This window comes from Haliotis rubra, unplaced genomic scaffold, assembly GCF_003918875.1.
Source record: "Haliotis rubra isolate DU_JTF1 unplaced genomic scaffold, ASM391887v1 Scf1309, whole genome shotgun sequence".
In the NCBI taxonomy this organism is placed as follows: domain Eukaryota; kingdom Metazoa; phylum Mollusca; class Gastropoda; order Lepetellida; family Haliotidae; genus Haliotis; species Haliotis rubra.
In genome coordinates this window covers 170,185-195,842 of record NW_025765236.1, presented here as the reverse complement: position 1 = coordinate 195,842, position 25,658 = coordinate 170,185, and the positions used below count along the sequence as shown (strand labels likewise).

The 25,658-nt window shown below is 41.2% G+C and overlaps 1 protein-coding gene and 1 long non-coding RNA gene across 2 annotated transcripts; one reads left to right on the top strand and one right to left on the bottom strand.

Annotated features, from left to right (window-relative positions):
- The first annotated feature begins 422 nt into the window (after positions 1–422).
- On the top strand, positions 423–23,166 carry LOC124267385. The gene is made up of 3 exons (XR_006896017.1): positions 423–542; positions 19,256–19,260; positions 23,156–23,166. It is a non-coding gene; the product is annotated as an uncharacterized LOC124267385 (long non-coding RNA).
- LOC124267384 (serine protease HTRA2, mitochondrial-like) lies at positions 7,765–25,523 on the bottom strand. The gene is made up of 8 exons (XM_046702296.1): positions 25,121–25,523; positions 23,519–23,720; positions 22,578–22,772; positions 20,202–20,234; positions 17,394–17,508; positions 16,656–16,842; positions 8,339–8,536; positions 7,765–7,805 (listed from the first exon to the last, which is right to left on the bottom strand). The coding sequence occupies exons 1-7, from the start codon at positions 25,468–25,470 to the stop codon at positions 8,371–8,373; spliced, it is 1,248 nt and encodes a 415-aa protein (XP_046558252.1). The 5' UTR covers positions 25,471–25,523; the 3' UTR covers positions 7,765–7,805; positions 8,339–8,370.
- Between the last annotated feature and the right edge of the window lie 135 nt (positions 25,524–25,658).

Below are 25,658 nucleotides of genomic sequence, written 5' to 3'. Positions count from 1 at the left end.
GTAGTAAATGGGTCTGAGTGTTTATCACTTTATAATTTGCCCAACTGATGTGATGTGTGCCTTTAAAAAAGGTATACCACTAATAATCACAATTGACTGTTGGTGTATATCATGCACATGCAGTTCAGCATTATCATGATTTTCATGATATCCCACCCACAACACCGTGTAAAGGATATCTCTGCATCAGCATCACCTATGCAATGTTTGTCACAATCAAAACACTTTTTCAAAATATTTATGTAGTTATGAATACACAATGCCATTTAGAAAGTGGTCAAATGTACACATGTTATATTTGGGATTACACGGATTTTCAGTAAAAGCATAGATTTCTAGTATTTTTATTGGAGGTCTATCATTCCGATTTGAAGACCCACCCTCAGAGTCAGGCACCTTAATCACCCAGCACCCATTCGGTGGCTGGAGTGGGTTAGGCGGCTGACTTTGTGTGCTGGCACAATAGGTGCCTGACTTCTGAGGATGTGGGTTGAATCCCGATGGGACTCAACCCAACAAAAGTAATGGAATCTGTACTTTAGGTCAACCCAATTTTATTTCTTGTTTTACAGATTTTGTCCTCAGAAAACCTAAAGGCAGGAGGGGAAAAAATAAAAAAATAAAATCACCAGTCAAAGTAATATTCCTTCTAAATACTAAAAAGTATTTACTGTTGGCAATTTATGAAGTGTATATGGGGCAAAAAGCAATCTAAACAAAAATTCTTGGTATGTTTACATTTTTGACCAATAAAACATTAGGATTTTATTTTTTTTAAGCTGTGGAAAATTGATTTTGATTTTTGTTCTTATTCTTGAAAAAAATACAACATATATGGATCCTCAGAAACAAGAAATAAAATTGGTCTGATTTCGACTGAGAAAATGTAATCCCAAATCATTACATATGTTACATTTATGTAGTTCTTTTTAAAAACAACCCCAAAGCACCAGATGTGTACTTGTACTTTCTTTAGTAATTTCCAGTTTATGTTTTCATCATTGGCACAAATGAGGTGATTAAATCTGACATGGTGGTTAAACAAATCCTGGGCTAGATTCACTTCAGTAAATAAATACAAGTGAAGCCCAATCCGGTCATTACTCCAATTGTCCTGTCATTCACACAACGTGGATAATGAACCTATTATGCGGAGTCAAGCTTAACCATACAACACGACAACAATAGGGAGGTGAATTCAGTTAAAACATTGTATTCATGATAACTGCACTGACAAAACAAACATACATGTATGTGTGGGGTGTATTTGAAGGATGTGTGTGTATGTGGGTGTGTGCTAAGCAATGCGCAAGGTGTTGGATGGTGGTTGGGGATAGGGGCCAATGGAGAAAGAAGGGGCTAGGGGAGTGTGTGGTGTTGGGTGGGGGAGGGGAAGGAGGGATGTAGGAGTAGGAGAGGTGTGGTGTGTGTGTTGGGTGGTGGGGAGAGAGAAGGAGGGTTAGGGTTGATCTTTGGGTGTGAGATGCATGGATGCTTATACCATTAGTCTTCTGGTTTTATAGCGACAGCCTCCTTGAGGCACCTCTTTCTGGCATTCACCACCAGCCATGATATTGCCGGAATAAAAAATTCTTGGTCTAATTTTAAACTAAACTCAGTCACTCACTCCCTTTGAGGTACTTCTGCTGCTATTCACCATGGATACCCACTGGGACTCTGTATACTGACTTAGACTAAGCAGGCAGTTCCTGATTATCTCCTCATTTCATTCATTCATTTATTCATGTTTATAATTTCACATAAAATAAACATTTTACATTCACATAGTTTCCAATGGTGACCACTGAGTCAGGTTATATATTTAAACCGATACTCTATACCATCTATACCAGGATTGCCCTTATGTTCAAGGTGCACTCAGGCAATACCTTCTTTAGAAACTGGTTTACAGGTCTTATTTCATCTGAGGAAATGACAACAGGTATAAAGTGAAATTCAAAAGCACAGTGTTGTTTTTATCCTACTGCAGGCAGACTCAGGTGTTAACTCCTAAAAGAACATGCATACAATCTGCATGAGCCCCTAACAAACATGGTGCAATCCGATATGTTTTAGAGGTCAAATCTTGTCAGTTCTTCCCTCCTATTACTTTTGTAAACAGAAATATTCAGTGTTAGAAGTCCAATTGTGCATGAACTAGACTAAAGCTTAGACTGTGGTCACCGGTGGAAGGTCCGGGTTAGAATTGATGATCTTCAGTAACCCATGCTTGTTGTAAGAGGCAACTAATCTGGATCAGGTGGTCAACCTCACTGGCTTTGGTTGACACATACGTTATCGTCGTGATCTCAATTGCGTGAGATTGGATAATTCATGCTGCATAGGCGAGGATAGGCGACTGGGGGGAGCTTCCTCTAAAATATGGGGTGCCCCCCACTTTTACAAGCTTGAATTTTTTTAGGGACCAATAATAGAGAATTAAACACAAATTCAAGCCTCTGGTAACGCTTGAAAAATAACACGATCAAACAATACCTTTTCCTCGCTAATGATAGAATCCAATTTTTTTAATTCATGTCACTCAAAAGTGAAAGTAGGGCAGTCAGGCTAAGTTATTAACAGCCAACATGGATTCTGGGAATCAACAGTAAAGTTGACAACATACATTGACATTACAGTGTAGTCTATATACAGTAAATATTTAGTTTACAGTAATAGCCCTATTTTAAGTATAATAGGTGCTGTTTGATTGTTTATTGAAAATCTAAACAATAACAATAAGACACTTGATTTCAAACTCCATACATTGGCAGTGAGAGAGCTGGTTTTGATCTGAAAGCCGAATTCATGTATGGAAATAAGAATGGCTGCATTATTATACCCCCCGCCACGACGTGAAGTCAGCTGGTATATAGCCCTTCCACCCTGCCCGCGGTGTCCGGTAAGGCCAGTCGTCTTCCTCGAATGGTTTCTCTGAGCATAACTCAAAACTATACCACTTTACAAACTTCAAATTTGGCATGGAACTTTACCCTTATGGTGCCATTGTTGGTTTTGGCTTTTCAATTGCATGATGCCAAAATTGAAAGTTTTCCTAAAACATTATTCTTTGGTATTCAATAATGGTACATTGAAGGATCATCAGACTATAAGCTGGGGTATGTGAGCTGTGCTCACTTCTGCCTTGTTATTGAAAGTTCTTTCCCAATTTTTTGCTGCATCAGAGCAATTGTCTTCCTCCATTCAAAGCTTTTAGAGAAACAACGCAAAGGACGCACAAAAGGAGCAAGTGCACTGGCGTATTATGGTAAGCTGAGGAGTACAGATACTTTTTCAGAGTTCTCCAAGTCTGTTGTTGATGAAGCTGAAGACAAAACTGATCCTCCACCGCCTACCACGCTACCGGAAGAGGCCCAAGAGATTGGATGATGGATCTAGCACACGGATTTCTCCTTCTGTGGAAGATTATTATTGGAACAATATTTTGAAGGTCTAGACATCGCTTTCAGAGCAACTAAAGCGAGATTCTCGCAGAAAGGATTTAACACTGCTGTGGAGATAGAGAGCAACTGTTGCTGTCAGCTGCAAATGGATCTGAACTTTCAAACATCTTCACACATCAGAGAACTCTACAAAGATGATGCTTGACTTTGTTGATTGAACACACAACTTTCCATGCTTTATGACATTGAAATCTGTCTCCACTGAAAGAGGATGCTTAATCACTGAAGTCACAAATATTGATATTGTTGTATCAATTATCAACTCATCAGCCCGTAAATAGGCACCTGTTCAAGGAGATAAGCACCCTTTGAAGATCTACTTGACTATTCCTGTCACCACAGCAACATCAGAACGCACCTTCTCCAAGCTTCGCCTGAAGTCATACATCAGATCTACAATGACACAGGAACGTATGAATAACGCTCTGCTACTGCATGTCCACAAAACCCTTGCTGATGAACTATCTCTAGTGGATGTTGCCGGGAGTTCATTTCTTTCAATGACAGAAGACGAACTACTTTGGACTTTTCTCATAAGAGCTGAACCTTTTCATGATGCACTAGCCTGTATAAACAGTCGATCTAGTGTTACCTGAATAATGTAATGCATTTGCTATTAATTAAAGTTTCAAGTGAAGTCGTCTGTCCTTTTCTATATATATCTCCTCTCCACCCACCACCGTTATCACTTTGAAATCTTCCCCCCACACACACATTTTAAACTGTTCCTATGCCTATGATGCTGTTGATCACTGGATTGTCTGGTCAGACTTGATTATTTACAGACCACAGTCATATGCTAAGCTAGAATATTGCTGAGTGCGACATAAAACTGAACTCACTCACCCACCAAGACTGTGAATGTGTGTTATTTTGATAGACACAAGTAAAATTCTATGTTGAGATGGGATATAGCATTGATAATGGTGGATGGTAGGCAAAATACAATGTAACGTGTCTTAGGACTGAGAGACAGACTAAATAAATAGGTAAGTGATGAAAATTATGGGATGTAATGAATCAGTGAGCTTAGTATGGTTTTATCACGCTTTTAGCAATATTCCAGCAATATCAAGGCGGAGGGGACACCAGAAATGGGCTTCACACATTGTACCCATGTGGGGAATTGAACCTTAGGTCTTTGATGTGACGAGCTTAATTAATGCTTTAACCACTGGGCTCAACCACCACCCTGATATAATGAAGATGCTACCACATTGCTTGAAAAACAATTACAAAATCAGACCTTAAATCATCTCAACAGCTGTATCCATCCTTCTGCCACATTTCTTTTTAAAGTTTCTGCAGTATATCTCAACTCAACATCCCTGAACTGATGGTAAGACCTTGAGTGAGTGAGTTTAGTTTATGCCCCATGCAGCTATATTCCAGCAATACGGGCGGTGCGTAAATGTCGAGTCTGGACCAGACAATCAAGTGATCAACAGCATAAGCATTGATCTACATGGCAATTGGGAATCGATGATGTGTGTCAACCAAGCCAGCGAGAGAGCCTGACCACCCTGATCCCGAAATTCAGCCACTTCACGACAAGCACGGGTTACTGAAGATCAATATTCTAACATGGAACTTCACGGGTTTAAGCAAGACCTTTGAGGTTGAGGATATATTGTCATGTCAAAGATCCTGTTTCAGAGGGGAGGGGATTAGATTCAGGAAGACATCTGGACTTGATTGCATTGGAGCATTTATACAGCTGTTACTAATTTAAGTCTGTATGTGTAAATATGGGGCTACAATAACCACAGTGCTGTGACCACTATGTGCATGTGGGCTACACTTTATCACACAGAGATATAAGCGATATATCAGAATCCTGCCCCTCAGTAATACAGTAAGTGAATAAGGTTTTACAACACTCTTAGCAACGTTCCAGCATTGCTGGCAACACCAGAAATGGACTTCTCAAGCACTGTTGCCCATACGTGAGGAATCAAACCCTTTACTTTGGCTGACAAGTGAACACTTTAACCACAAGGCTACTTTACTGCCCCCCTCAGTAATTCAGATACAAGTATCAGAGAAACCTTCGGTAATTCCAGTGAGTGAGTGAGTTTAGTTTTCGCAGAGCTTTTAGCAATATTCCAGCAATATCACGGCAGGAGACACCACAGAAATATGCTTCACACATTGTACCCATGTGGGGGTGAACGCCGTGCTCTTTTTGAGTGACGAAATTTAATGCTTTAACCACTAGGCTACCCCACCAACCCAATAATTCAGTGTCTATAGGTAATAATCATAATAATAATAAGTTAATTCATGAAGCAGATTCCTTGCTTAAACCCGTGACACTTGCTTGTCATAACAGGAGACTGATGGGATTGGGTGGTCAGGCTCGCTGACTTGGTTGACACATGTCATTGTATCCCAATTGTGTAGATCGATGCTCATGCTGTTCAGATTTGATTATTTACAGACCGCCACTATATGGCTGGAATACTGCTTAGTATGGCGTTAAACAACAACCAACCAACTAAAACCAACCAACCATCCCAAACAACCAACCAAACCCAACCAACCAAGAAGTGTATGTTCCGCGGTGCTACAAAGCTTTGCCCCTGCGTAAACGGATCCTGAGAAGTACACAATCCAGGGTGCCTATGGACACAACAAGGTTAAGTGAGTGAGTGAGTTTTAGTTTTCACGCCGCCTCAGCAATATTCCAGCTATATGGTGAAGGTCTGTAAATAATCGAGTCTGGACCAGACAAAACCAGTGATCAACAGCATGAGCATCGATCTGCGCAATGGAACCGGGATGACATGTGACAACCAAGCCAGCTTTAACCTGACCACCGATCCAGTTAGTTGCCTCTACGACAAGCATGGGTTACTGAAGATTCATTCTAACCCGCGGCCTTCACGGGTCACAACAAGGTTAAGAGTCACATGGGGGTTAAAGGCGCTTGGGGAACAGGCTTTGGAGCAGAATCTGCCATTCTGCATTCCTCCCTACCTCTTTGAAAAACACGAAGTCAAGTATGTATAAATGATTTATTCCATCACCCGCTACAAAAAGACATCACAAGCCACACACACACATTCAGTCCATAAATCCTGCACACATACTTGTACTAAGTAATAGTCACATCAATACAACTGGAAAACATCATATCAAATATAAATGCATCTCATAAAGGCAAATATGGTATTAATCAACAAAACACAGTCAACCCATATCCCAGGGCATCTTTCTTCTTTCATAGACATGCTGAATATCACATGGTTTAAATAAAATATATAAGTATTTAAAGTTGTATCTATGTCTATTCAAGTCTGTAAATTAATGCCACTGATAAAAAAACTTTAAAGGATGTCAATAAAGGAGGAAAATCACAACAAATGAAAACACTTTTATAATGTCCTTTCATCCAGTTTTGGAACACAAATCCGCTAATCAACAATCTTTTAAAAATCAGATCTTGCACTCTGATATGTAGACCTGACAAATTCTCAACAAAAGTCAGCACATCTTTATTTCTGTTTCATGAAACTGAACTTAAATGGACAGTTCGAAATGTAAATAATATTGACCATGCGATTAACCTTTTGATTTTTTTAATCATGCAGCATGGCATCTACAGCTAAAAAGAAGTACCATCAAAGTAATATTTGTGTTCTGTGTTCAAAACATTAAATAAATAATTCTGAATCATCTTAGAATGTTAATATCTGACTGCCTTGAGAATCCACGTTTATCCGTCACTTAAATTTGACTCAAGGATTAATGTGACATGACCTATGGTGAAGTGTTTGTCAGATATTTGTGTACAGAGTTATCGGCTGCCGTAGTAGTACGGTGTTAGTACACAAAGTGTCATTGAAACAAACATGCCCCATAATATGTGCTAATACACTGAAACAAAACAATGTCTGATAAAAGTTATGCTTGCAAAACTTCTGATGGCAACTACTTGAGAGCCACCCTGGCTGATGAGAATGACAAAATGCTTTTAAAATTCTTGTTTTTCTAAAAAGAAAATTATTGGGGAATGCCCTAATACCAATGTATAATGCCATGATAATGGAATTCTTACACTTAAAAACATTGTAACTTATTGATAGTTTAAGGACTGCTTCATACAATTACATTAAAACCACAATTCACAAACAGCACATAAAAGAGAAGTTTCGGGTTTAAAGAACCTGTGAGTTAATGACAGCGTGTTACAACTTAGTCCTGATTTTAATGAGATTGAAAACAGCGCATACTCAAGAAAAAAATATTTGAACAAGTTAAATAATGCAATGTACATTCAAGCATTTATGAAATTCAAGCATTAATGAACCCTAGCTTGTGTTGTTGTTGTTGTTGACTATAGTCTGTTTGTAGTGAAAATGTATCGATTGGACTGCACTTTAAACAAAAATGTAAATCGAATAAAGTGAAATTAAGATTCAGAATCCTCATAATTCCTACCTTGCCAATTGAACATTTAAATCTTAGATTTTTATTCAACTTATGAAAAAGTTGTGTAACAAAACGATCATAGTTTCACATCGCTTTATATTGGTTTGTATTACAAGGGGTAAGCACAGTAGTTGGAACAGTGAAACAAATGCACGCGCGTAATGCGGATGAGCTGCGTTAACTTAGACCAACCCTACTTGATCTTGGTGTTTCATTTTATGTGCATATCCTTGTAATACAAAACCAATAATACCCGATTTGAAACTATGATCGCTTTATTAAACAACTTTCATTCCAAGTTGAATAAAATTCTGAGATTTAAATTTTCAAATGGCAAGGTAAAAATTATGAGGATTCGCAATCTTAATTTCACTTTATTTGATTTACTTTTTGTTTTAAAGTGAAATTCATCGGTACATTTTCACCGCCAAACAGACTATAGTTGTTGCTTACATCCATGGCTGATACTTCATCAATCCACCTCTTCTGTGTGGACCACCAACAGTATTTTTCTGGCTCCCCGCATGACGCACACCCGCAAGGTGTGGTTGTTCTCCACAGCGCTGTACACGTCAGAGGAAGATAGGACGTCCTGCCCATTGATCTGTGTTATAACATCCCCAGGGTGGATGCCACCGCTGCAACAAACACAGGTCTATCATCTCCATCCTCCATAATCCAGTGTTACAAATGGGGTGTTGGGGTAGCATATGTTGTCATGCTGAAGACCCAAGTTCAATTCCCCACATGGGTCAATGGGAGTAACTCGCTTCAATAGTCCCTTGCCGTGATACTGCCGGAAAATTGGTAAAAGCAGCATAAAACCATACTCACTCTCATCACCTGCATATGTGGAAGTATTCATCTGAAGAGAAGTATTTGCTTCTCTCTTACACGCTCGCTCACTCACTCACTCACTGCCATGACACCTTTGTTTTGAGCCTGGTTTGGATGATTTGACATTCAACACATTAAAGTGACACTGTTCTTTCATATTTGAAACAACTGCCGTTATAACAGGTAATCATTTTGACTTTTGTAAGGTATCTCAAATATATCCTGAATTTAATTCAATGCCAAATAATCAATAAAAGCTATTGAAATAGCTCTGTTACTTAAGAAACAAAGATGGTGGCAAACGGATCATAATGGAGGTTAATTACACTGGGCATTCGAGGATGATTAATCTCTAACAACAAAATAATAACAAGGTTTGAACTTCTTTGTATAGCATAGGCATTTCAGCTCATATTTTGTTCTTCAAAAACAAACATCGAAGGTACATCAACCCATGTCCCCTTCATGACCAGTGAACAACTTATATTATGTTACCTTCATGTAAAATACTTTAATTTCATTGGTAAATGATGCTTTAACAGTTTCGTGTCACCCTTCCAAGGAGGGTGACAACTGAAAAAATATTACGCTGCCACTGTAACTGCTGAACTCTCCAAGAGAAGCTGTATCGCTTAACAATCGTGATGACTCATATAATATGGTGCATGCAATGCATGGAGTTCGAAAACCGCTCGATTACCTGTTTTTAATTCACCATGTACACATTTATTTTACCGACTTTCACTGCTTTATTTAAACTAGTTTATACATTGCATCGCTTTGCACACTCAACTTAAACATAATTATGTAATTTTCTGAATAAAATTGATATTTTATACTTATCCTGACTCATGCTTATTGCTTGTCTCCTTCCTTTTGCGAACGTTAGTGGAACACTTGTATCTTCTATTGAAGCTCCCTTCAATAAAAACAGACGTAAAATCACTACTCACCATGAGTTATCTCTCTGGCCGCTTTGGCGGAAAAGTGGCTACCACTCCCACATGCTTCACTCTCTCCGAATTATGAGCCCGACACTTTAATTTGCAGGGAAATCCAAAGTGTCTAGTGGGGAGGTTGGGGGGGCTTACCTCATGAATCAGGATAAGTATAAAATATCAATTTTATTCAGAAAATAACATATTTTTCCTTATCCCGACTCATGCTTATTGCTTGTAGAATCCGTCGGATTTGGTGGTGGGTCAAGCTACTTCTGGATTTCATTTAGTGATTTACGTCTTATATACCCCCCTATGGGAACTTCTTGTTGGCACTGCTATTTTACTGCTAATCTCTGCTGCTGCTGTAACCCGGTACTTCCAGCTGTCTCTGACGGGGGGACCACAATTGTTAACTTTTGGTCCTGGCTTCTGTTAACATCTTATGTGGATTTTATGACTCCATTTCTTGATGCAAGCATCAAGTGGAGAAGCGACCCTTTCTGCAATGAAGTATCCTTACAAGTACTGGGTCATATCACTTATGCTAGTCTGTCCTTAGACCTGCATCTAGACTCTAAAGCTGAACTCTTCCGAGTGTAGGCTTTTTCAAGTCATGTGATAAAAGGGCTAGACTTCGTCTCAGCGCCTTTGAGGGACTGTCAACTGTTGTGTAACAACCAGCCGGGCCAAAATGGTGAATGCCGGAGGCGCCCCTCGGTGGCTTATGTCCCTCAGGTAATGGTTGGCAAACACCATGTCGGATTTCCAGAAGCAGCCCTCCATTATCGTCCTGATAGAGCAATTCCCATGTAGAGCGAGTGTTGACACCAGAGCTCTAACTTTGTGTGGGTTGGAGGCTCGTGGAGGATCCAGTCCTGCTGCTTTGTAGGCCCGTAGGATGACAGTTCTGATCCAGATTGATATCGAGGTCGCGGAGACCTCCGCCTGTGTCGCGCTGTCGATATCGGGACGAAAAAGACGCTTTGAATTTCCGTCCTCCTGGTCCTGGATCTTTGTAGGTAGACTTTCAATGCTCTTACTGGGCACAAGGATAGGTCCTGCGTATCCTGTGATCCCAGGACTGATGATAGTGCTGGGACGTGGAATTGTCTGTCCAGTTGACCTGGCAGTTGATTCTTTGCGATGAAGTCCCATCGCAGTCCCATATGCACGGTGTTTTGATTTTCATCCAATCGTGTTCTCTCGGGTCCAGAGCATGTATTTCCGACATCCTTGCTGCTGTTGCTAAGGCGATCAGGGAACAGCATCTTCTCTGCGCCAAGAACTCGAAGAATGTCCTCTCTAATGGTTCGTAGACGTCACTGGTGAGATGTCGTAGAACTACGTTGAGGTCCCACGCCGGAGCTTTAAATCTCTGTTGTTGGTCCTCCAATTTAAAAGAGCGTAGTAAGGCCAGTAACTCTGGTACTTTCGTCAGTTTTGCACATGTCCTCATGGTGATGACTGAGCTCAATGCCGCTAGGTATGTTGAGAGGGTTGACCCTTTTAACCGCCTCGTTTGTCGTGGGGTGACAAAGGTAGTCCGCCACTTGAGGGTGTGTCGCCTTTATGGCTGTAAAGCCGGTCCTCATGGCGTATGTCTCAAAGCTTAGCCACTTGTCGCCGCATTGGTGCGCGTAGACTTGAGTAGAGCTAGTGTGACTGCTTTCGCTGCCCTGGCGGAATATCCTCTCTTGTTCAAGCATGCCTTGATACAGTCCACATGTGTAGCCGGAACACCTCTGGGTTGCCGTGCGCCTGCTTTGTGTGAGGATGTACTAGTAGATTTGTCCACTCTGGTAGTTGCAGTTGAGGTTGTCCTAATTCTTGTATGAGAATGGGGAACCATATTCTCGCTGGCCAGTAAGGAGCGACCAAAATCAGTTGTAGGTCCTTCGTCTGGCTGATTTTCTGCAACACCCTCGGTATTAGAGCTGGTGGTGGAAAAGCGTAAGCGTTTAGTCCTTCCCAGGAGATGCTTAGAGCGTCCGTTGCCCATGCTCGAGGATCTGGTATTGGTGAGACAAATGTTATCAGTTGATTGTTGAATCTTGTGGCGAAGAGGTCTATTAGTGGTGCTCCCATCTCTTGTATGATCTGCTTGAAGATCTCTGGACGTAGCATCCATTCTGTTGGGGATGGCTGCGCTGGACGGATAGTAAGTCTGCTATCACATTCTTGGCTCCTGGAATGTGGCATGCTCGTATGTGGATGTTCAGGTTGTCTGTTATGCTGAACAGTTGAAAGCAGAGGTCCAGGAGGTTCACCGACCTTGTTGATCCTTGCCTGTTTATGTAGAACGCCACTGTGGAGTTGTCCGTATGCACCATCAGATGAGCATTCTCCAGAATGTTTGTCCAGTGGAGTATGGCGTTTAGTACTGCTTTCATTTCCAGCATGTTGATGTGCAGATCTTTCTCCTCGTTGGTCCACGTCCCAGCTGACACTTCGTCATCGAGATGTGCTCCCAAACCTTGGAGCGATGAGTCCAGGTAGAGATGCTGCCTTGCACTCTGGCTCTGCTAAGTAGGTGCCTCCGCAAACATTCGATCTCTGGGTCCACCATAGTAGATATGGGCGAAAAGTCCGGAGAGTCCGAAGGGTTCCAGGTCGCCTAGATGAGCATTGACGACGAAGACCTGTAGTGGGCGAAGTTGTAGTCTCCCCTCTGGCTGTCATGTCTTGTGCTGGCGGAGGAGACCCAACAGACTCTGCCATTGTCGTGAGTGGCCACGGAGAGAGTAGAGCTTGGCGAGATTGTCTGTTGTATCTTGAGCCATCGGTCCTCTGGTACCACTATGCGGTTCTGTGTTGTGATGAACTGGATTCCTAGGAACTGCAGGTCCTGTGTAGGTTCTAGGTCCGACTTGAGGAGATTCACTAGCCACCCCAGTTGTGTACGCAGTCTGATGGTGAAGTCCAGTTGTAGTCTGAGATGCTTGGGATCTTGATGTACTTGAATCCCGGCCGTCTAGGTAGAATGCACTGCGCGAGGCCCCTCGATGATGTAGGTATGTGACTATGGGCTTCGGCCACCCTTGTAAACAACCAGGGGGCCGATGATATTCCAAATGGCAGGACCTTCCATTGGTAGTGTCGTCCGTCCAGTATAAACCTCAGGTACTTCTTGAGTCCGGATGTACAGGAATATGCAGGTAGGCGTCCTGTAGATCTATGCTAGTCATATAGTCCATCGGACGGACGAGGTGTAGGAGTTGTGGGAGATGTATCATGCTGAACTTTGGTGGTCTGCGTAGATAATCTCTGTTGAAGGCCCTCATGTTGTAGATGAGTCGGAACTTTTCTTTGGAGTTTTTCTTTGGCACTAGGAAAACTGGGGAGTAGAATCCTGGTGAGAGCTGGTCCTGGTCCACCACTTCTATGGCTTCCTTCTCTAGTAGAGATGTGACCGCTTCTCGTAGCCTCCTCTCTGTCCGATGGGTCTTGAAGTTGAACTTGTGAGGTTCGCTCTGTCCACGGGCAGAGTTGCTTGTAGTTGTATGCGATATCCGCTCTCTTAGGATGCTGGATACAAATGGATCTTGAAGATTTCCCAAGTTCTCCCAGTAGTTTTGTAGACATCCACCCACTTGTGAAGGTTGTACAGGAACGGCTGGGGTGGAAGACTCCAGTCGTTCAACCCCCTCCTTCATCGCTCTCTGAACCTTGGCTTCTGGGTGCCCTGCCTCGCCCTGCCGTCCTCTATAGTTGCCGGCTGGGCTTAATTTAAAAGAGTCCTTCCTCCTCTGAAGGTGCTCATTTTCTTGTCTCTTGCCTTCTGGATGCCTGCGAACTTCTCGACTTGCCTGAGTAGCTGGGACGCCTGCCTGATGACACTGGCTAGTGTATCAATGGACTTTATCATGAGGACTTCTCTGGGTCTTTGGCAACTTCCTTGGCGACGCCGCCAATCTCCCCTGCTAAGATGGATGATGTCGACCATGGGGCTCTGTACAGCGACTTAATTTCGCGAAGCTCGCTCCATGTGCAGGATGCCAGTAGTCCTTGTCGCCTCACCAACGCCAACGCTGCTGAGATGGATGATAGATGGTCCGGCCATAAACTGCTGGTCCTTCTTCTGCATGAGTAGAGCAGAGTAGATCATCCGTCCTCCTCTGCGTAGAGTCCCTGAACTTGGCGATGAGCGCCTCATTCACTGCCCGGGATCTGTTCAGGCCAAGAACATCCTTCTGGACATCGCTCTCTATCTGCGCCAGCTTTTGTAATCAATCTTATAAGACTTGGTCCGGGCGCCGCTGATGACCTTGTAGTTGTCATCGATCTCTTGTGCCTTCATGAAGGGGTCCATATTGTGTAGGAGAACTTCTTAGCGTTGAACCGCGGAATATTCGGGCGCTTGAGATCTCGTTGCCTTCCGCTGAAGCTCCCAAGTTCTCTGGAACTCCGAGATGGAATCAATTGGCGGTAGAGTGATCGTGGTCGACATCATCGCCCTTCATCAGGTACGTGAGTGCTGCATTCTCTTCCTTAGAGGGTGACGCTAACTCCAGTCCGTTGGCCATCCAATATCTTATCTCTGCGTCCGAGAAGATAATACCGCCATCGTCCTCTGTTTCAGGGGCGTTGATCTGGGATCGTTGATCCTCCTCCGCTGGGGATGTGTGTGGAGACATGCGCGGAGACCTGCACGGAGACTTGCGCGGAGACCTGCGTGGAGACCTGCACGGAGACTTGCGTGAAGACCTGCGTGGAGATGAGCCTGTAGAGCTGCGTCTGTAGGGCGATCTGCGTGGAGACCTGCGTGGAGGCGAGTGTCTCTTGGTTCGTGACTGCCTCGGCGAATCCCTTGATGATCTGTGTGATGTTGATGACGTCCTTGAGGCTGTCTCCGAAGACCTTCGGCTGTTCATCTGCGTCATCAATGGAAGGCCTCTCCGTTGTGTCGTCGGCGGTGGGTCCTTTGTGCAGGTCCGGGTCCTCTCTGCAGGTGGTGTCCAGGGCTGGTTGATCTCTTTCCTGCGCGAAGTGCCTCTCCATCATCTCCATTATCTGCTGCGAGAACTGCTGCATGAAGGCCCCTGGGTCGAATGTCTGCGGTGATAGATGAGCTGCCCTCTCTGTGTTGGTAGCAATATGGTCCAGGGATCGCTCATCTGCCGTCAGTGTAGATACCTCGGACTGCGTAGATAACTGTGCTGAAGTTACCGTTGCTGAGGCCTGCTTCTTCTTGGGGCAATGTATCTCTGGGATGATGAGCAGCTGCTCATCATAGAGACCTCTTTCCTCCATCGGGACAATCTCGCCTGAGAAAGTCCTAGTTGTCTGCACAGCGTCCCCGTAGAGCTGCTCGCCATCTTAGGGGTGTGTGGCCGTCTCTGTGTAGAGGATGGCCTCTTCTTCTTCGTCTGTGATGAAGGGATGTCCGAAGGGGCAGCCCTCTTCTGCAAAGTGGCTGACAACGTCCCACGCCCATCCTCCGAGGACATCTCCGGCGGATCACAGGAAGGAAGAGGGTCGTCTTGACAGCAGTTGACACGCGAGGGACTCAGCCGGGTTATCCATAACTTGAAAAAGTCGTCTGGACTTGTCTTTAGCACTCCTAAGTACGCAGAAAATATATTTATTAAATTCAATATTGGTTAAATGCTGACAAAGGTTGCAGCGAGAGCTGGAAGTGCATGGTGTTGTGCAGCTAGGGCACAATAAATGCGGGTCTGCAGCAGAGAATCGGGAACCTACAACGAAAACAGGTTTTCATGAAATGTTAACACTGAACAATCAAGGACGAAACCGTGAATAAACAGTGAAAAATACGAATAAATTTCAAACCATAATGTTGAAGGATACTCCCTAAACCCCTATAAAGGTAATGTATAGGGTAATAACTAATAAATAAAAGGATATAGTGCCGTATAGAAGACACAGGCGCTCTCTCAACCGTCCACTAGGGCGAAGAAGGAGAGAGTGAAGCATGTGGGAGCCCACAACGGCCAGAGAGATAACTCATGGTGAGTAGTGATTTTACGTCTGTTTTTATTGAAGGGAGCTTCAATAGAAGATACAAGTGTTCCACTAACGTTCGCAAAAGGAAGGAGACAAGCAATAAGCATGAGTCAGGATAAGGAAAAATAACCATTTTTTAAAGCAGGTTTAAGCTTGTCAGAATATGTTTCACTGATTTTGAAAATCCAGTCAAGAAGCAGACGCCATTTTGTTTACATGTCATATAGTCGGTAGCGATCTTCAAAATAAAATAAAATGATATTTTGTACATTTAACATGGCGGTAAGATAAATATGCTGTAAACTTCTGCCTCGGGTAATACGGTCTGATGTATGCCTCTTTGTAGCAGTGTTATCCCTCGCCTACCGGCTCGGGTGACACTGCTACAAAGAGGCGTACATCAGACCATATCATCCTCGAGAGAAGCATACATCTTACAGTATCTTGCCTCACACATAAATGTCATTTTCTGATTGGATGAGTGCTCTTCTACTATTTTCAATGTATCCCGCTTACAAGCAAGTAACATTTTCTATGTACCCTGCTGGGAATTCTTTATCTCGAATAAGATTGAATCATGTATGCTGTACGGAAATTACCAATGTTTTGCGAAAGCAAATCGATGGAAGGGAGATAGCTCTAAATTTGTTTTTGTTGTCGTTTGTTACTCCATACTATGATCTGATACTCATGCTTCAAACAGTTCAAAATTACCATTGAGGTGTTCACTGGCTCAGGGAACATAAACGAACATTGAGGGTACATCAGCCCATGTCCCCTGAGAGACCAGTGAACAACTCATAATGTACCTTTCTGTTGAGCAGCAGGTGCAACCTGTTTTTGTCTGGTGCAACAAGGTTATTACCTAAGGTTGCACCAAGTGCCTGTTGGTTTCATTTCCTCAAATCCAGCCCCCTTTGGGGGGATGTAATCTGTAAACCATTCTCAAACAGGTTTGGGATGACAGTTTACAATCATGTACCCAAACACTGAATGGTGACACAAATGAACATACTTATAAGCTGGTGATCCAAGTGTGACCTTATGTACAAAGACTCCATGTTGTACATCAGGGAAGTCCGCCGATCTCTCCTTCAACTCCAGCAAGATGCTCGGTGTCAGTGTCAACATCGTGATGCCCATGAATCGCCGTGCCTTGGCACTACTCCCTGTACCAAACCAGCCTCGTGACTTGCTCTGGGCTGCAAGAAGAGACAAAGGAATCCCATACTAAAATGGTTTGCTGTGTGATCTTCCTCACAGCTTCTATATGCTTCTGAGAGTTTCTAGGACTTGAGTCCTGCCCCACAACGAAGCACATGTGACACATGTGGTCTCACCTTAGGCAAGTGAGTTTGTTCAAAATTGTCTCTGTTCACCCAGCAGGAAAATGGGTAACCAGTGGAAAAAAGTCATATGACTATAACCTTCTAGCACCTAACAGGCAGCTTTGGTTATCCGGGGTAATAATGTGCTGTGCCTTGATTGTTAGCTCTATGAGCATACCTAGTGTAGAGTTTGGGGCTATATAAATGGACACATTATTATTATTATTATATATGTCACAGGTATGTCAAGAAAGGTACTTGTATTATGATGCGACGATTATTCTCACCATACTGTGATACAGCAGGAAGGTGATGAAAGAAACAAGACCAATGTCAGTAATATCTAGATTGGGGATTCCATTTGGTTTAATCTGATGTTGTCAGATCCTGATGGAGAAATATCACATCTGACTTTTACTGCTTACCTCTCTTCAATAATTCATCGGCTTTCAACAAAAATTCACACGCATAGTCAGAGGGTATGGCAAATGAAATTCCTGTGGTCACTTTCATTGTGTTGATGCCAATAGCCTCTCCATCCTGAAAACAGATCAAAGGGTGGCAAAATCAGTTTAAAATAACAGTACAGAACTAAGTGGTACAAAACTTAAATCAGTATTTTGAGTGACAGTTAAATGGGTTACAAGGATACATAATCAGCCTGTTGTAGTGCTTTGGAAGAATCTGGGAGGGCGTCGTCTATACATGTTTTCTTCCAAAAGCACAACACCAGGCTGATTGTCACTGATTCTTCAAATTTAGAAATTTCCTCTGCATGTCTACATATCCCCAATTTTTTTGCTGCCAGACCTTTTTGTCCAGGATTTGTGGTTTTAGTTCCAGATACAGAATCAGATGTGCATGTCTATGCTCATGCATAATTACAGTGAATTTATGAGCCTTGATACGGATTGGCTGAATACAGATTTCATGTGATCTGACCTCTAATGGAGGTGTTCGCAGATGTTCAGGTTGAGAGTTATCAGGTTCGAGCTGAAGATCTGATTTGGATGACACTGATACACATGATGAGTTACAAGAAGAGATACGACATTTGGGTGAAGTTACTGACACTGTTATCAAGCAAGAGATCACACGTTCAGCATACCAACTTATAAATGCCATTTTAAAAAGTTAAATAAACACACATGACATAACCATTATCTCATCATAATTCTAATCATCTTAACCACACACGTTTTCTGCCAATTTAAATCAGCTTCTTCTCAATGAAACATAATACTACAGTATAACTAGCATTCTACCATGGCTACGTGAAATGCTCGAATTTGATTGGTCAATCCATAAAATCAGACGGTATCAATTTGGATTGAATATTCGTCTGATTTCACGGCGCTTCACTGGCGCACGTAAACAACACTGCCGCACTACTTCAGCTTGGCCACCAACATGACTAATATCAACACAACAGACGTGATGGAAATGCTGATGAAAAATTTATTAAAACTCGGAAAATACAATTATACGATTTCTCCTCCACAATTATTCGGGAACCTCACTATCATAATTATTACCGTCTATTATAAAAATATTCAAACTCAATTACAATACACAGCCCCAAACATAAACAAACAATCTAACAAAAAAATCAGAAAACCTTGTGAAAATACATCCCTATCTATCCCTATTTGTGCGGCAAAACGTTCGTAAACATTTACCTACCTGGTAAAGTATTTTCCACTGTCACTTCGAATTTCAACCTTTCGCAAAATGTAAACACTGGCTCGTCCGCCATTTCAAACTGTTGCGTAACTGTCTACTTCCAAAAAATAAGTAGGTCAGACGATTCCACTATAGTGTGGCCAGGGGGATACAGTAACACGGCACACAAAACAATAAGCTGGTTACGGTCGTGTGCAGTTATGATTATAAAAACCAAGCTCTTAGGTGTTACATTATTGCATTGAATAAACAGTAGTTTGTTTTCTTTGGGCAGAATATTTTGTATGTGCAATGTTAAAAAAAATATGAACGGAACCTACCACTCCCTTCACAGACGAGTTCAATTCACCTCTTGTTCGGCTTCAAATGAAATTTAGAGACTATCAATTCGGTCTAACATTCATCTAATTTCCAAATACAGTACGTTTATCTCCTAAATGAGGTATGTTTCAGATCAAATACTTCCACACATCCAGGTGAGTGAGTGAGTAAGTGAGTGCGAGTCCTGACTGTGAGAGCATGATTGTGATTATTTGTGTGATTAAGAATGTGTGATTGTAACTGTGAATGAGAATGTGAGTGAGAGTGTGAGTGTGTGTGTGAGTGAGGGTATGATTATAAGTGAGAGCATGAGTGTGAGTGAGTGAGTGAGTGAGTGTGGTTTTACACCGCTTTAGAAATATTCCAGCAATATCACAGCAGGGGTTACCAGAAATGCCCATGTGGGGAATCAAACCCAGGTCTGAGTGTGATGACCAAGCTCTTTAACCACTACGCTACCCCACAGCCCTAGATCAAAGAAAACTGATCAGTTATATAGATATATGGATAAACAACTTATATATTTACAATTAGGAGTGACGCGTAGGTGAATATTCTGAACACCAATATCATGCAAGTGATCATCTCTCAAAGTCAGATATAACACAGTAAAAAATTGAAGGCTTTTTTTTAAAACTCACATTCCTACTACACAAACAGAATTTCTATTTAAGTTTGATTGACATATTTTCATTCTACCACCTCCTCTTCAGACAAATCTTTTTATTCATGCAAATATTTCCTTGTAAGGACAGACCTTTCCCTATTAAATGTCATCACTTTGCATGAATACAAATTACTTCTGATGTGTTCCAAATAACCATGGTTATTCAAACATATGAATGACTCTTACACATTATTAATTCCAGTCACATATACTGTATAAACTGAGAAATGAATGCAAACATTGTCACGACAGAAATCAACTTTCTTATGAAATGTTAAATAGAAGTCAACCCTACGACAACAATTTTATTCAATAATTAATGGCAATTTCAGACCATTAATTATCCATGCTGTTTTCTCCTAAAACATTTAATGCCGTAATGAATGTAAATTGCCACTAAAATTTTCTACATGCATGGTTTTCGCCTCCACCATTAATTTCTTCTCAAACACTGTAAAATTTTCTGATTTCATTATTGAAGGTGTTTTGATGGAAAACTTACTAATCTTATTCATACATTTAACAAACAGCAGTAAATGTTCAGTTTGCCAGATGTACTCACCAGGTTGACGAGTGGCCCTCCTGAGTTACCAAACTGAAAAGAGGAAATAAAAAAATGATTTTGGATATTTTTCCAGTTGACTGATAATCAAGGTCTTTGTGTGAAATGAGCTGGAGGATGGCCAAAGGCCACTGACTTACATGCAGTTATTAATTTTGAAAAGTTCATAATGAAATAGCATAAATAATGTCCATACAGAATTTGGTATGGCTGTTTTTCAAGGTTCCCAGTCTAACAGATTATTGTTTGTGTTCGTAGGCTATGATCACTCAGTAGAATGGGGTGCTAGTCAAAGTATACATTAGCATTCAGGTTGAAACTGTTTTCAAGTTTCTCCTTTTCCCCAGCTCAGTTTGTGGTGGTCGTCAGAATTTGTAAACCAGTTTGACAGTCTTGCCTTACTTTGGACATATACATATATTTATGCATGCAAATTACTAAAATCACTTCACTTTTCTTGTTAGTCTGAATAATGGAAAACATGAGATTCTTGAGAGGCATTTAGAAGTTGATGAATATATAAGACGAGTATCACCTGAAGAAGTGTCAAGAAGTAGCCCAGAAACGCAGTCTAAGTAAACTTAGACTCAGTATTATTTGTTACACTGCTATACTGAGTCTAACAAAACCTTGTGGAAGGTCCCGTCAGATAACCTTTTCAACTGACCAATCAGAACACAGCTTACCAAATCGTGAAAGTTGACATTCGCACATACCTTTTGAACTTTTACCTCCAGAAAGTTTGTACCGAACGATTCCAAATGCTATTTTCCGTACGATCGGTTCCTAGTGAGGCACACCACAACAGTGAGTAAACAGTCGCTGAAAATAGCGTTTTGTCAGTATTCAAGCATGTCAGCTTGCTGAAATATTAGCTATGATAGCCATGTCACCAGAAACCCCAAAGAGTATATATCTGTTTCATTTGTTGGGAGATCAGGGTTGGCGAACGGGGAAGAGAAAATCCATTTTGTAAGTCCCGCTGAACCCTAAATAGTAGATGTTGTCTGATTGGTTAAATCCTTTCGTCCGTCTCGTGCTTTGATTGAATAGGTCGCCATAGGTTATCTGACGCGACCTTCCACAAGGTTTTGTTAGACCCAGTATAGCAGTGTAACGAATAATACTGAGCCTAAGTTTCTTACTGCCCAGAAACGTTGTGTTATACAATATAGAAGAAGTTGTCATCCATATACTCGTCTTATAAATGGAAAACATGCTTTGTAGTTAACCTCCATTATAAGAAATAACGGTTATTGTGTTTAAAACAGTACTGAAATTCTTTGAGGTCTTTGACAGTAAAGACACCTATTGGGGATCATTTACTGTATCAACTAGTGCTGCAACGAATACACTGTGAGGCAAATACTGTATGTTTTATGAATATATAGTAACAAATGCTCAAATATTTTCATGAATACTTTATGCTTAACATCAAGAAATTAAAATGCTGAATATGTTATGTAATTGCCTAAGTTGAAACATTTAAATGATAATTTCTATAAAAGCAATAGATTGTGAACAATGCTGCTCATAGCCTTATGACAGTGCCGTAATAGGCCTTAGCAAAATAACACAAGTTACGCTACTGCATGGCTTGGATATACATTCAGTATCAACTCCACAGGCCTTGTTGATAACATACAAAATATATTAACAATGGGGAAGTAGTTCAAATGTCTTATTTTGAACCAATAATAATATATGTCACAAAACACAACATGTCATAATAACATATGTTATATTTGGGATTACACTTTCTTAGTAAAGTACAGATTCTAGTACTTTTGTTGGGTTGAGTCCCATTCGGGCTTCGAACCCACACCCTCAGAGTCAGGCACCTAATCGCAGTGGGAGCCGTGCCAATTAACACTTATCAGAGGGGTACACAAAGTCCGCAGTCTAGACTACCAGTTGTCTGACTTCCATTTTTGTGGAAGCCGCGGTGGCTGAGCGGTCTAGGCGTCTGACTTTGTGTGCTGGCGATTAGGTGGCGTGTGTGTTCGAATCCCGGATGGGACTCCACCTGTCAAAAGTACTAGCATCTGTACTTTACTGAGAAAGTGTAATCCCAAATATAACATATGTTACATTTGACCACTTTCTAAAATGGCATTGTGTATTTCATGTCATAATAAACAAAGCACATGTTTGCACCCATGTGGGTCAACTGGTTTGTGACGTGGGCTCTATACACAAGACAAGTACTACCACAATGATGGATGAGAATATGCCATGCATCTTTACATTAAATATTAAATTTTGTAATGTTCATACTGTTCCAATCATCCAGACAGCTGGAAATTAATAATTGTCTGTCTTTATTGATATTGTAAGAGATATTGTTTGTCTTCAGAACAGATATGGTATGCGTACATTGATGACTGCATCGGTCTGTATGTACTCCATGTCTTTGTTGTGTATCCCGAGTTCCTTGCTTCCTCGGTGGACGGTGCTAACAATGCCGGCAGTGACGGTGTTGCTGAGGGCTAGTGGACTCCCCATTGCTATCACCCATTCCCCAGGCTCTAGGGATGACGACTTCCCAAGCTGCAGAGTGGGGAGGTCTTTCTGAATTGGAGTTAAAATTAGTTACAGGTTAGTAACAGATTACGAATGTTTAACTTGCAAAAACATCAAATTTGTCTTGTTATGTATGAGTTGTAAACAATTAAACAAAAACAACAAAGGTTGTGTTTCACTGACATTTTAATTTTGAATCATATTGGCATGTAATTATTAAAGCTTTAACCTCAGCACAACCTTGTACACAATCTATATTGGGACATAAACATCAGTGGGTAGTCACTAAGTCTAAGTCACTAGATTTCCAGACTACCTCCATGATATTAGTGAAGTAATATCAGCACAGCTAGCACCTAGCATCATCTCTATGACAGGTGAGATTACTCTGAACATAAAAAGCTGAGCTATTTTGCAAGGTATGGTCTAAGGGAGACAACTCTTTCACGTTTCAGTACTTGTAAAATCTGTTTTAACAATATCAATGTTTGTTTGTTTGCCACACTGAGCAATATTCCAGCTATGTGGCAGCGGTCTGTAAATTATCTGGACCAGACAATCCAATGATCAACAGCTTGAGCATATATCTATGCAAATGGGATACGATGACATGTGTCAACCAAGTCAGCAAGCCTGACCACCCAATCCTAGTCGCCTCTTATGACAAGCATGGGTTACTGAAGATCAATTCTAACACGGATCTTCATGGGTTTATATTAAAACTACACTTGATATGTTGTTAGTTTGAGAATTCATTTCACCCACCACAACTGATAAAAACTGTTTTAACTCACAGCTTGAATTTTAATGGTTGCTAAATCTGAGACTGGATCAACAGCTTGTACCACACCATCAAATTCCCTTCCATCATGTAGCTTTACACGAAGAGACTGCTTGTTACCAACGACATGGGCATTTGTTAGAATCAGTCCATCCTCACGCACAATGAAACCAGAGCCATTAGACATGGTAGTGTAGCCGCCATGGAATGGATGTCTGAAACAGAACAGTTACTGTTAACCACCATCCTTTCCAATTGAACTTTCCTGTCTCACTGACAGACCACCGCCATGCAACTGCAATATTGCTCAGTGTGGCGTTAAAAAACCAACCAACCAACCGACTCACTGCCGATCTTTATACTACTTATTATATAATATATGCACGTATACTGCGCCAAACACCAGACACAGAGTGCTTTCTCATGGGGCTACAAACAAAATGAAGTCACTGCTAAAAGTCATAGGCAGGGTTTTTTCATGGGTGCTCACAAGTATAGAAAGTCCTAAAGAGATAGGTTTTCAGATTGCTCTTAAAAAACTGTTATTGGGATTCTGCCTCCTTGATTTGAAGAGGTAATGGGTTCCATGAAGTGGTAGCCAAGTAGGCAAAGGATGTATATCCAAACTTTTTCAGATTGTACTTTGGTACTTCAAGTAGTTGATGGTCGGCAGATCGAAGTGATCTCAATGGTACATATTTGTGAATGAGATCATTCAAATGTGGAGGAGCGGACTGATGATCGCATTTGTAGACAAGTGTCAAAATTTTGAATTGAACTCTTGCTTGTACAGGAAGCCAATGCAGTGATATAAGGACTGGTGTAATGTTGTGAAGACTTCTTAGTGCTGGTGACTATACGTGCAGCAGTATTTTGCACACACTGAAGTCAGGCAAAGTGTTCCTGGGAGACATTTCCTGAGCAAACTGTTGCAATAATACAATCTGGATAATACAACACTGGATACTTAAAACTGTGATAATGAAAATCAGACTAGCAATGTTGAGTAAACATGGTAAAAGAAATAGAAACAGCCAGTAAGATACCTTTAGGTAAGTCTGATTCTTTAGTACCCCAAGACAAAGGAACCCCTGGCTAATATGGATGTTAGGTAAGGGGATCTCACAATAGTCTCCTTTTGATGGCATCTGTTTCATGAGGTACTTTTGAGAATAACCAAATTTTCAGAACAGGTACTACAAGAATGCACCTCTGATTCCCAGACAGACATTGCCAGTAAAAATCTCACTGTGCCTTGTTTAAAGACATTTTTATGAACTTCTGGTATATTTTGAGAGGATCTTCATGAGTTCGGTTTGGTATGTTGTTTGTGATATAAATCCTAATTTTCAACAACTTTCTTCTCCTTGAATCGTGTGAGACCAAGTGTACTTTCTAGATGTATATTTTTGGGAATCAGATTTTGTGTAGAAACTTTCCACTTGTAACAGCGTATACAATTACATAACTTAACTACACATTAAATTGCAAAAATACTGTAATATATATAATTATATAATAATAATAAAAAAGAGAGAGAGAGGAACTCTTGCCACACAAGCAACAATGATAACAATTTACAGAAACGTCTTACAAGTTCGAAAAATTGCATTACCTCCCCTTTAATTCAATGTACACAACAGCTGGTGCTGCTTTTTTAACAACATCTGCAATGAAATTATATTGCATCCTTGGGGAATCAGGCACAGCAGCATGAACTGTGGGTGTCAGTCTGTCCTTTAGTAGCTCATACAGTGAAAGGGATAAACACAGTGCACTTCCACCGATTAAAATTGACAGTGGTTTAGATATATTTCGTTTGACATTGACTGACGATGCGTTTTTAGCAACAAATCTAGCCAAATATCCATTTCTTGAAAGAGATCTATCCCGGATACTAAACAATAGACATTTGTCCTTAGCTGTATGTACACAGAATCGTCTCAGTGACGACACCAGAGCCATATTTTGAAAAGTTTCTATTCCAAGTCCAAACACGGAAATAATTCTACACTAAACCAGCCATCTTTGCAGAGTTGTATTGTTTGGTTTCGTATTTAATGCGAACAGACACTTGTTCAATAAATGTGACAATAAATAACCCATTGATATAATTTCAATACGTATATAGTCCTAAATATAAATATTAAAGT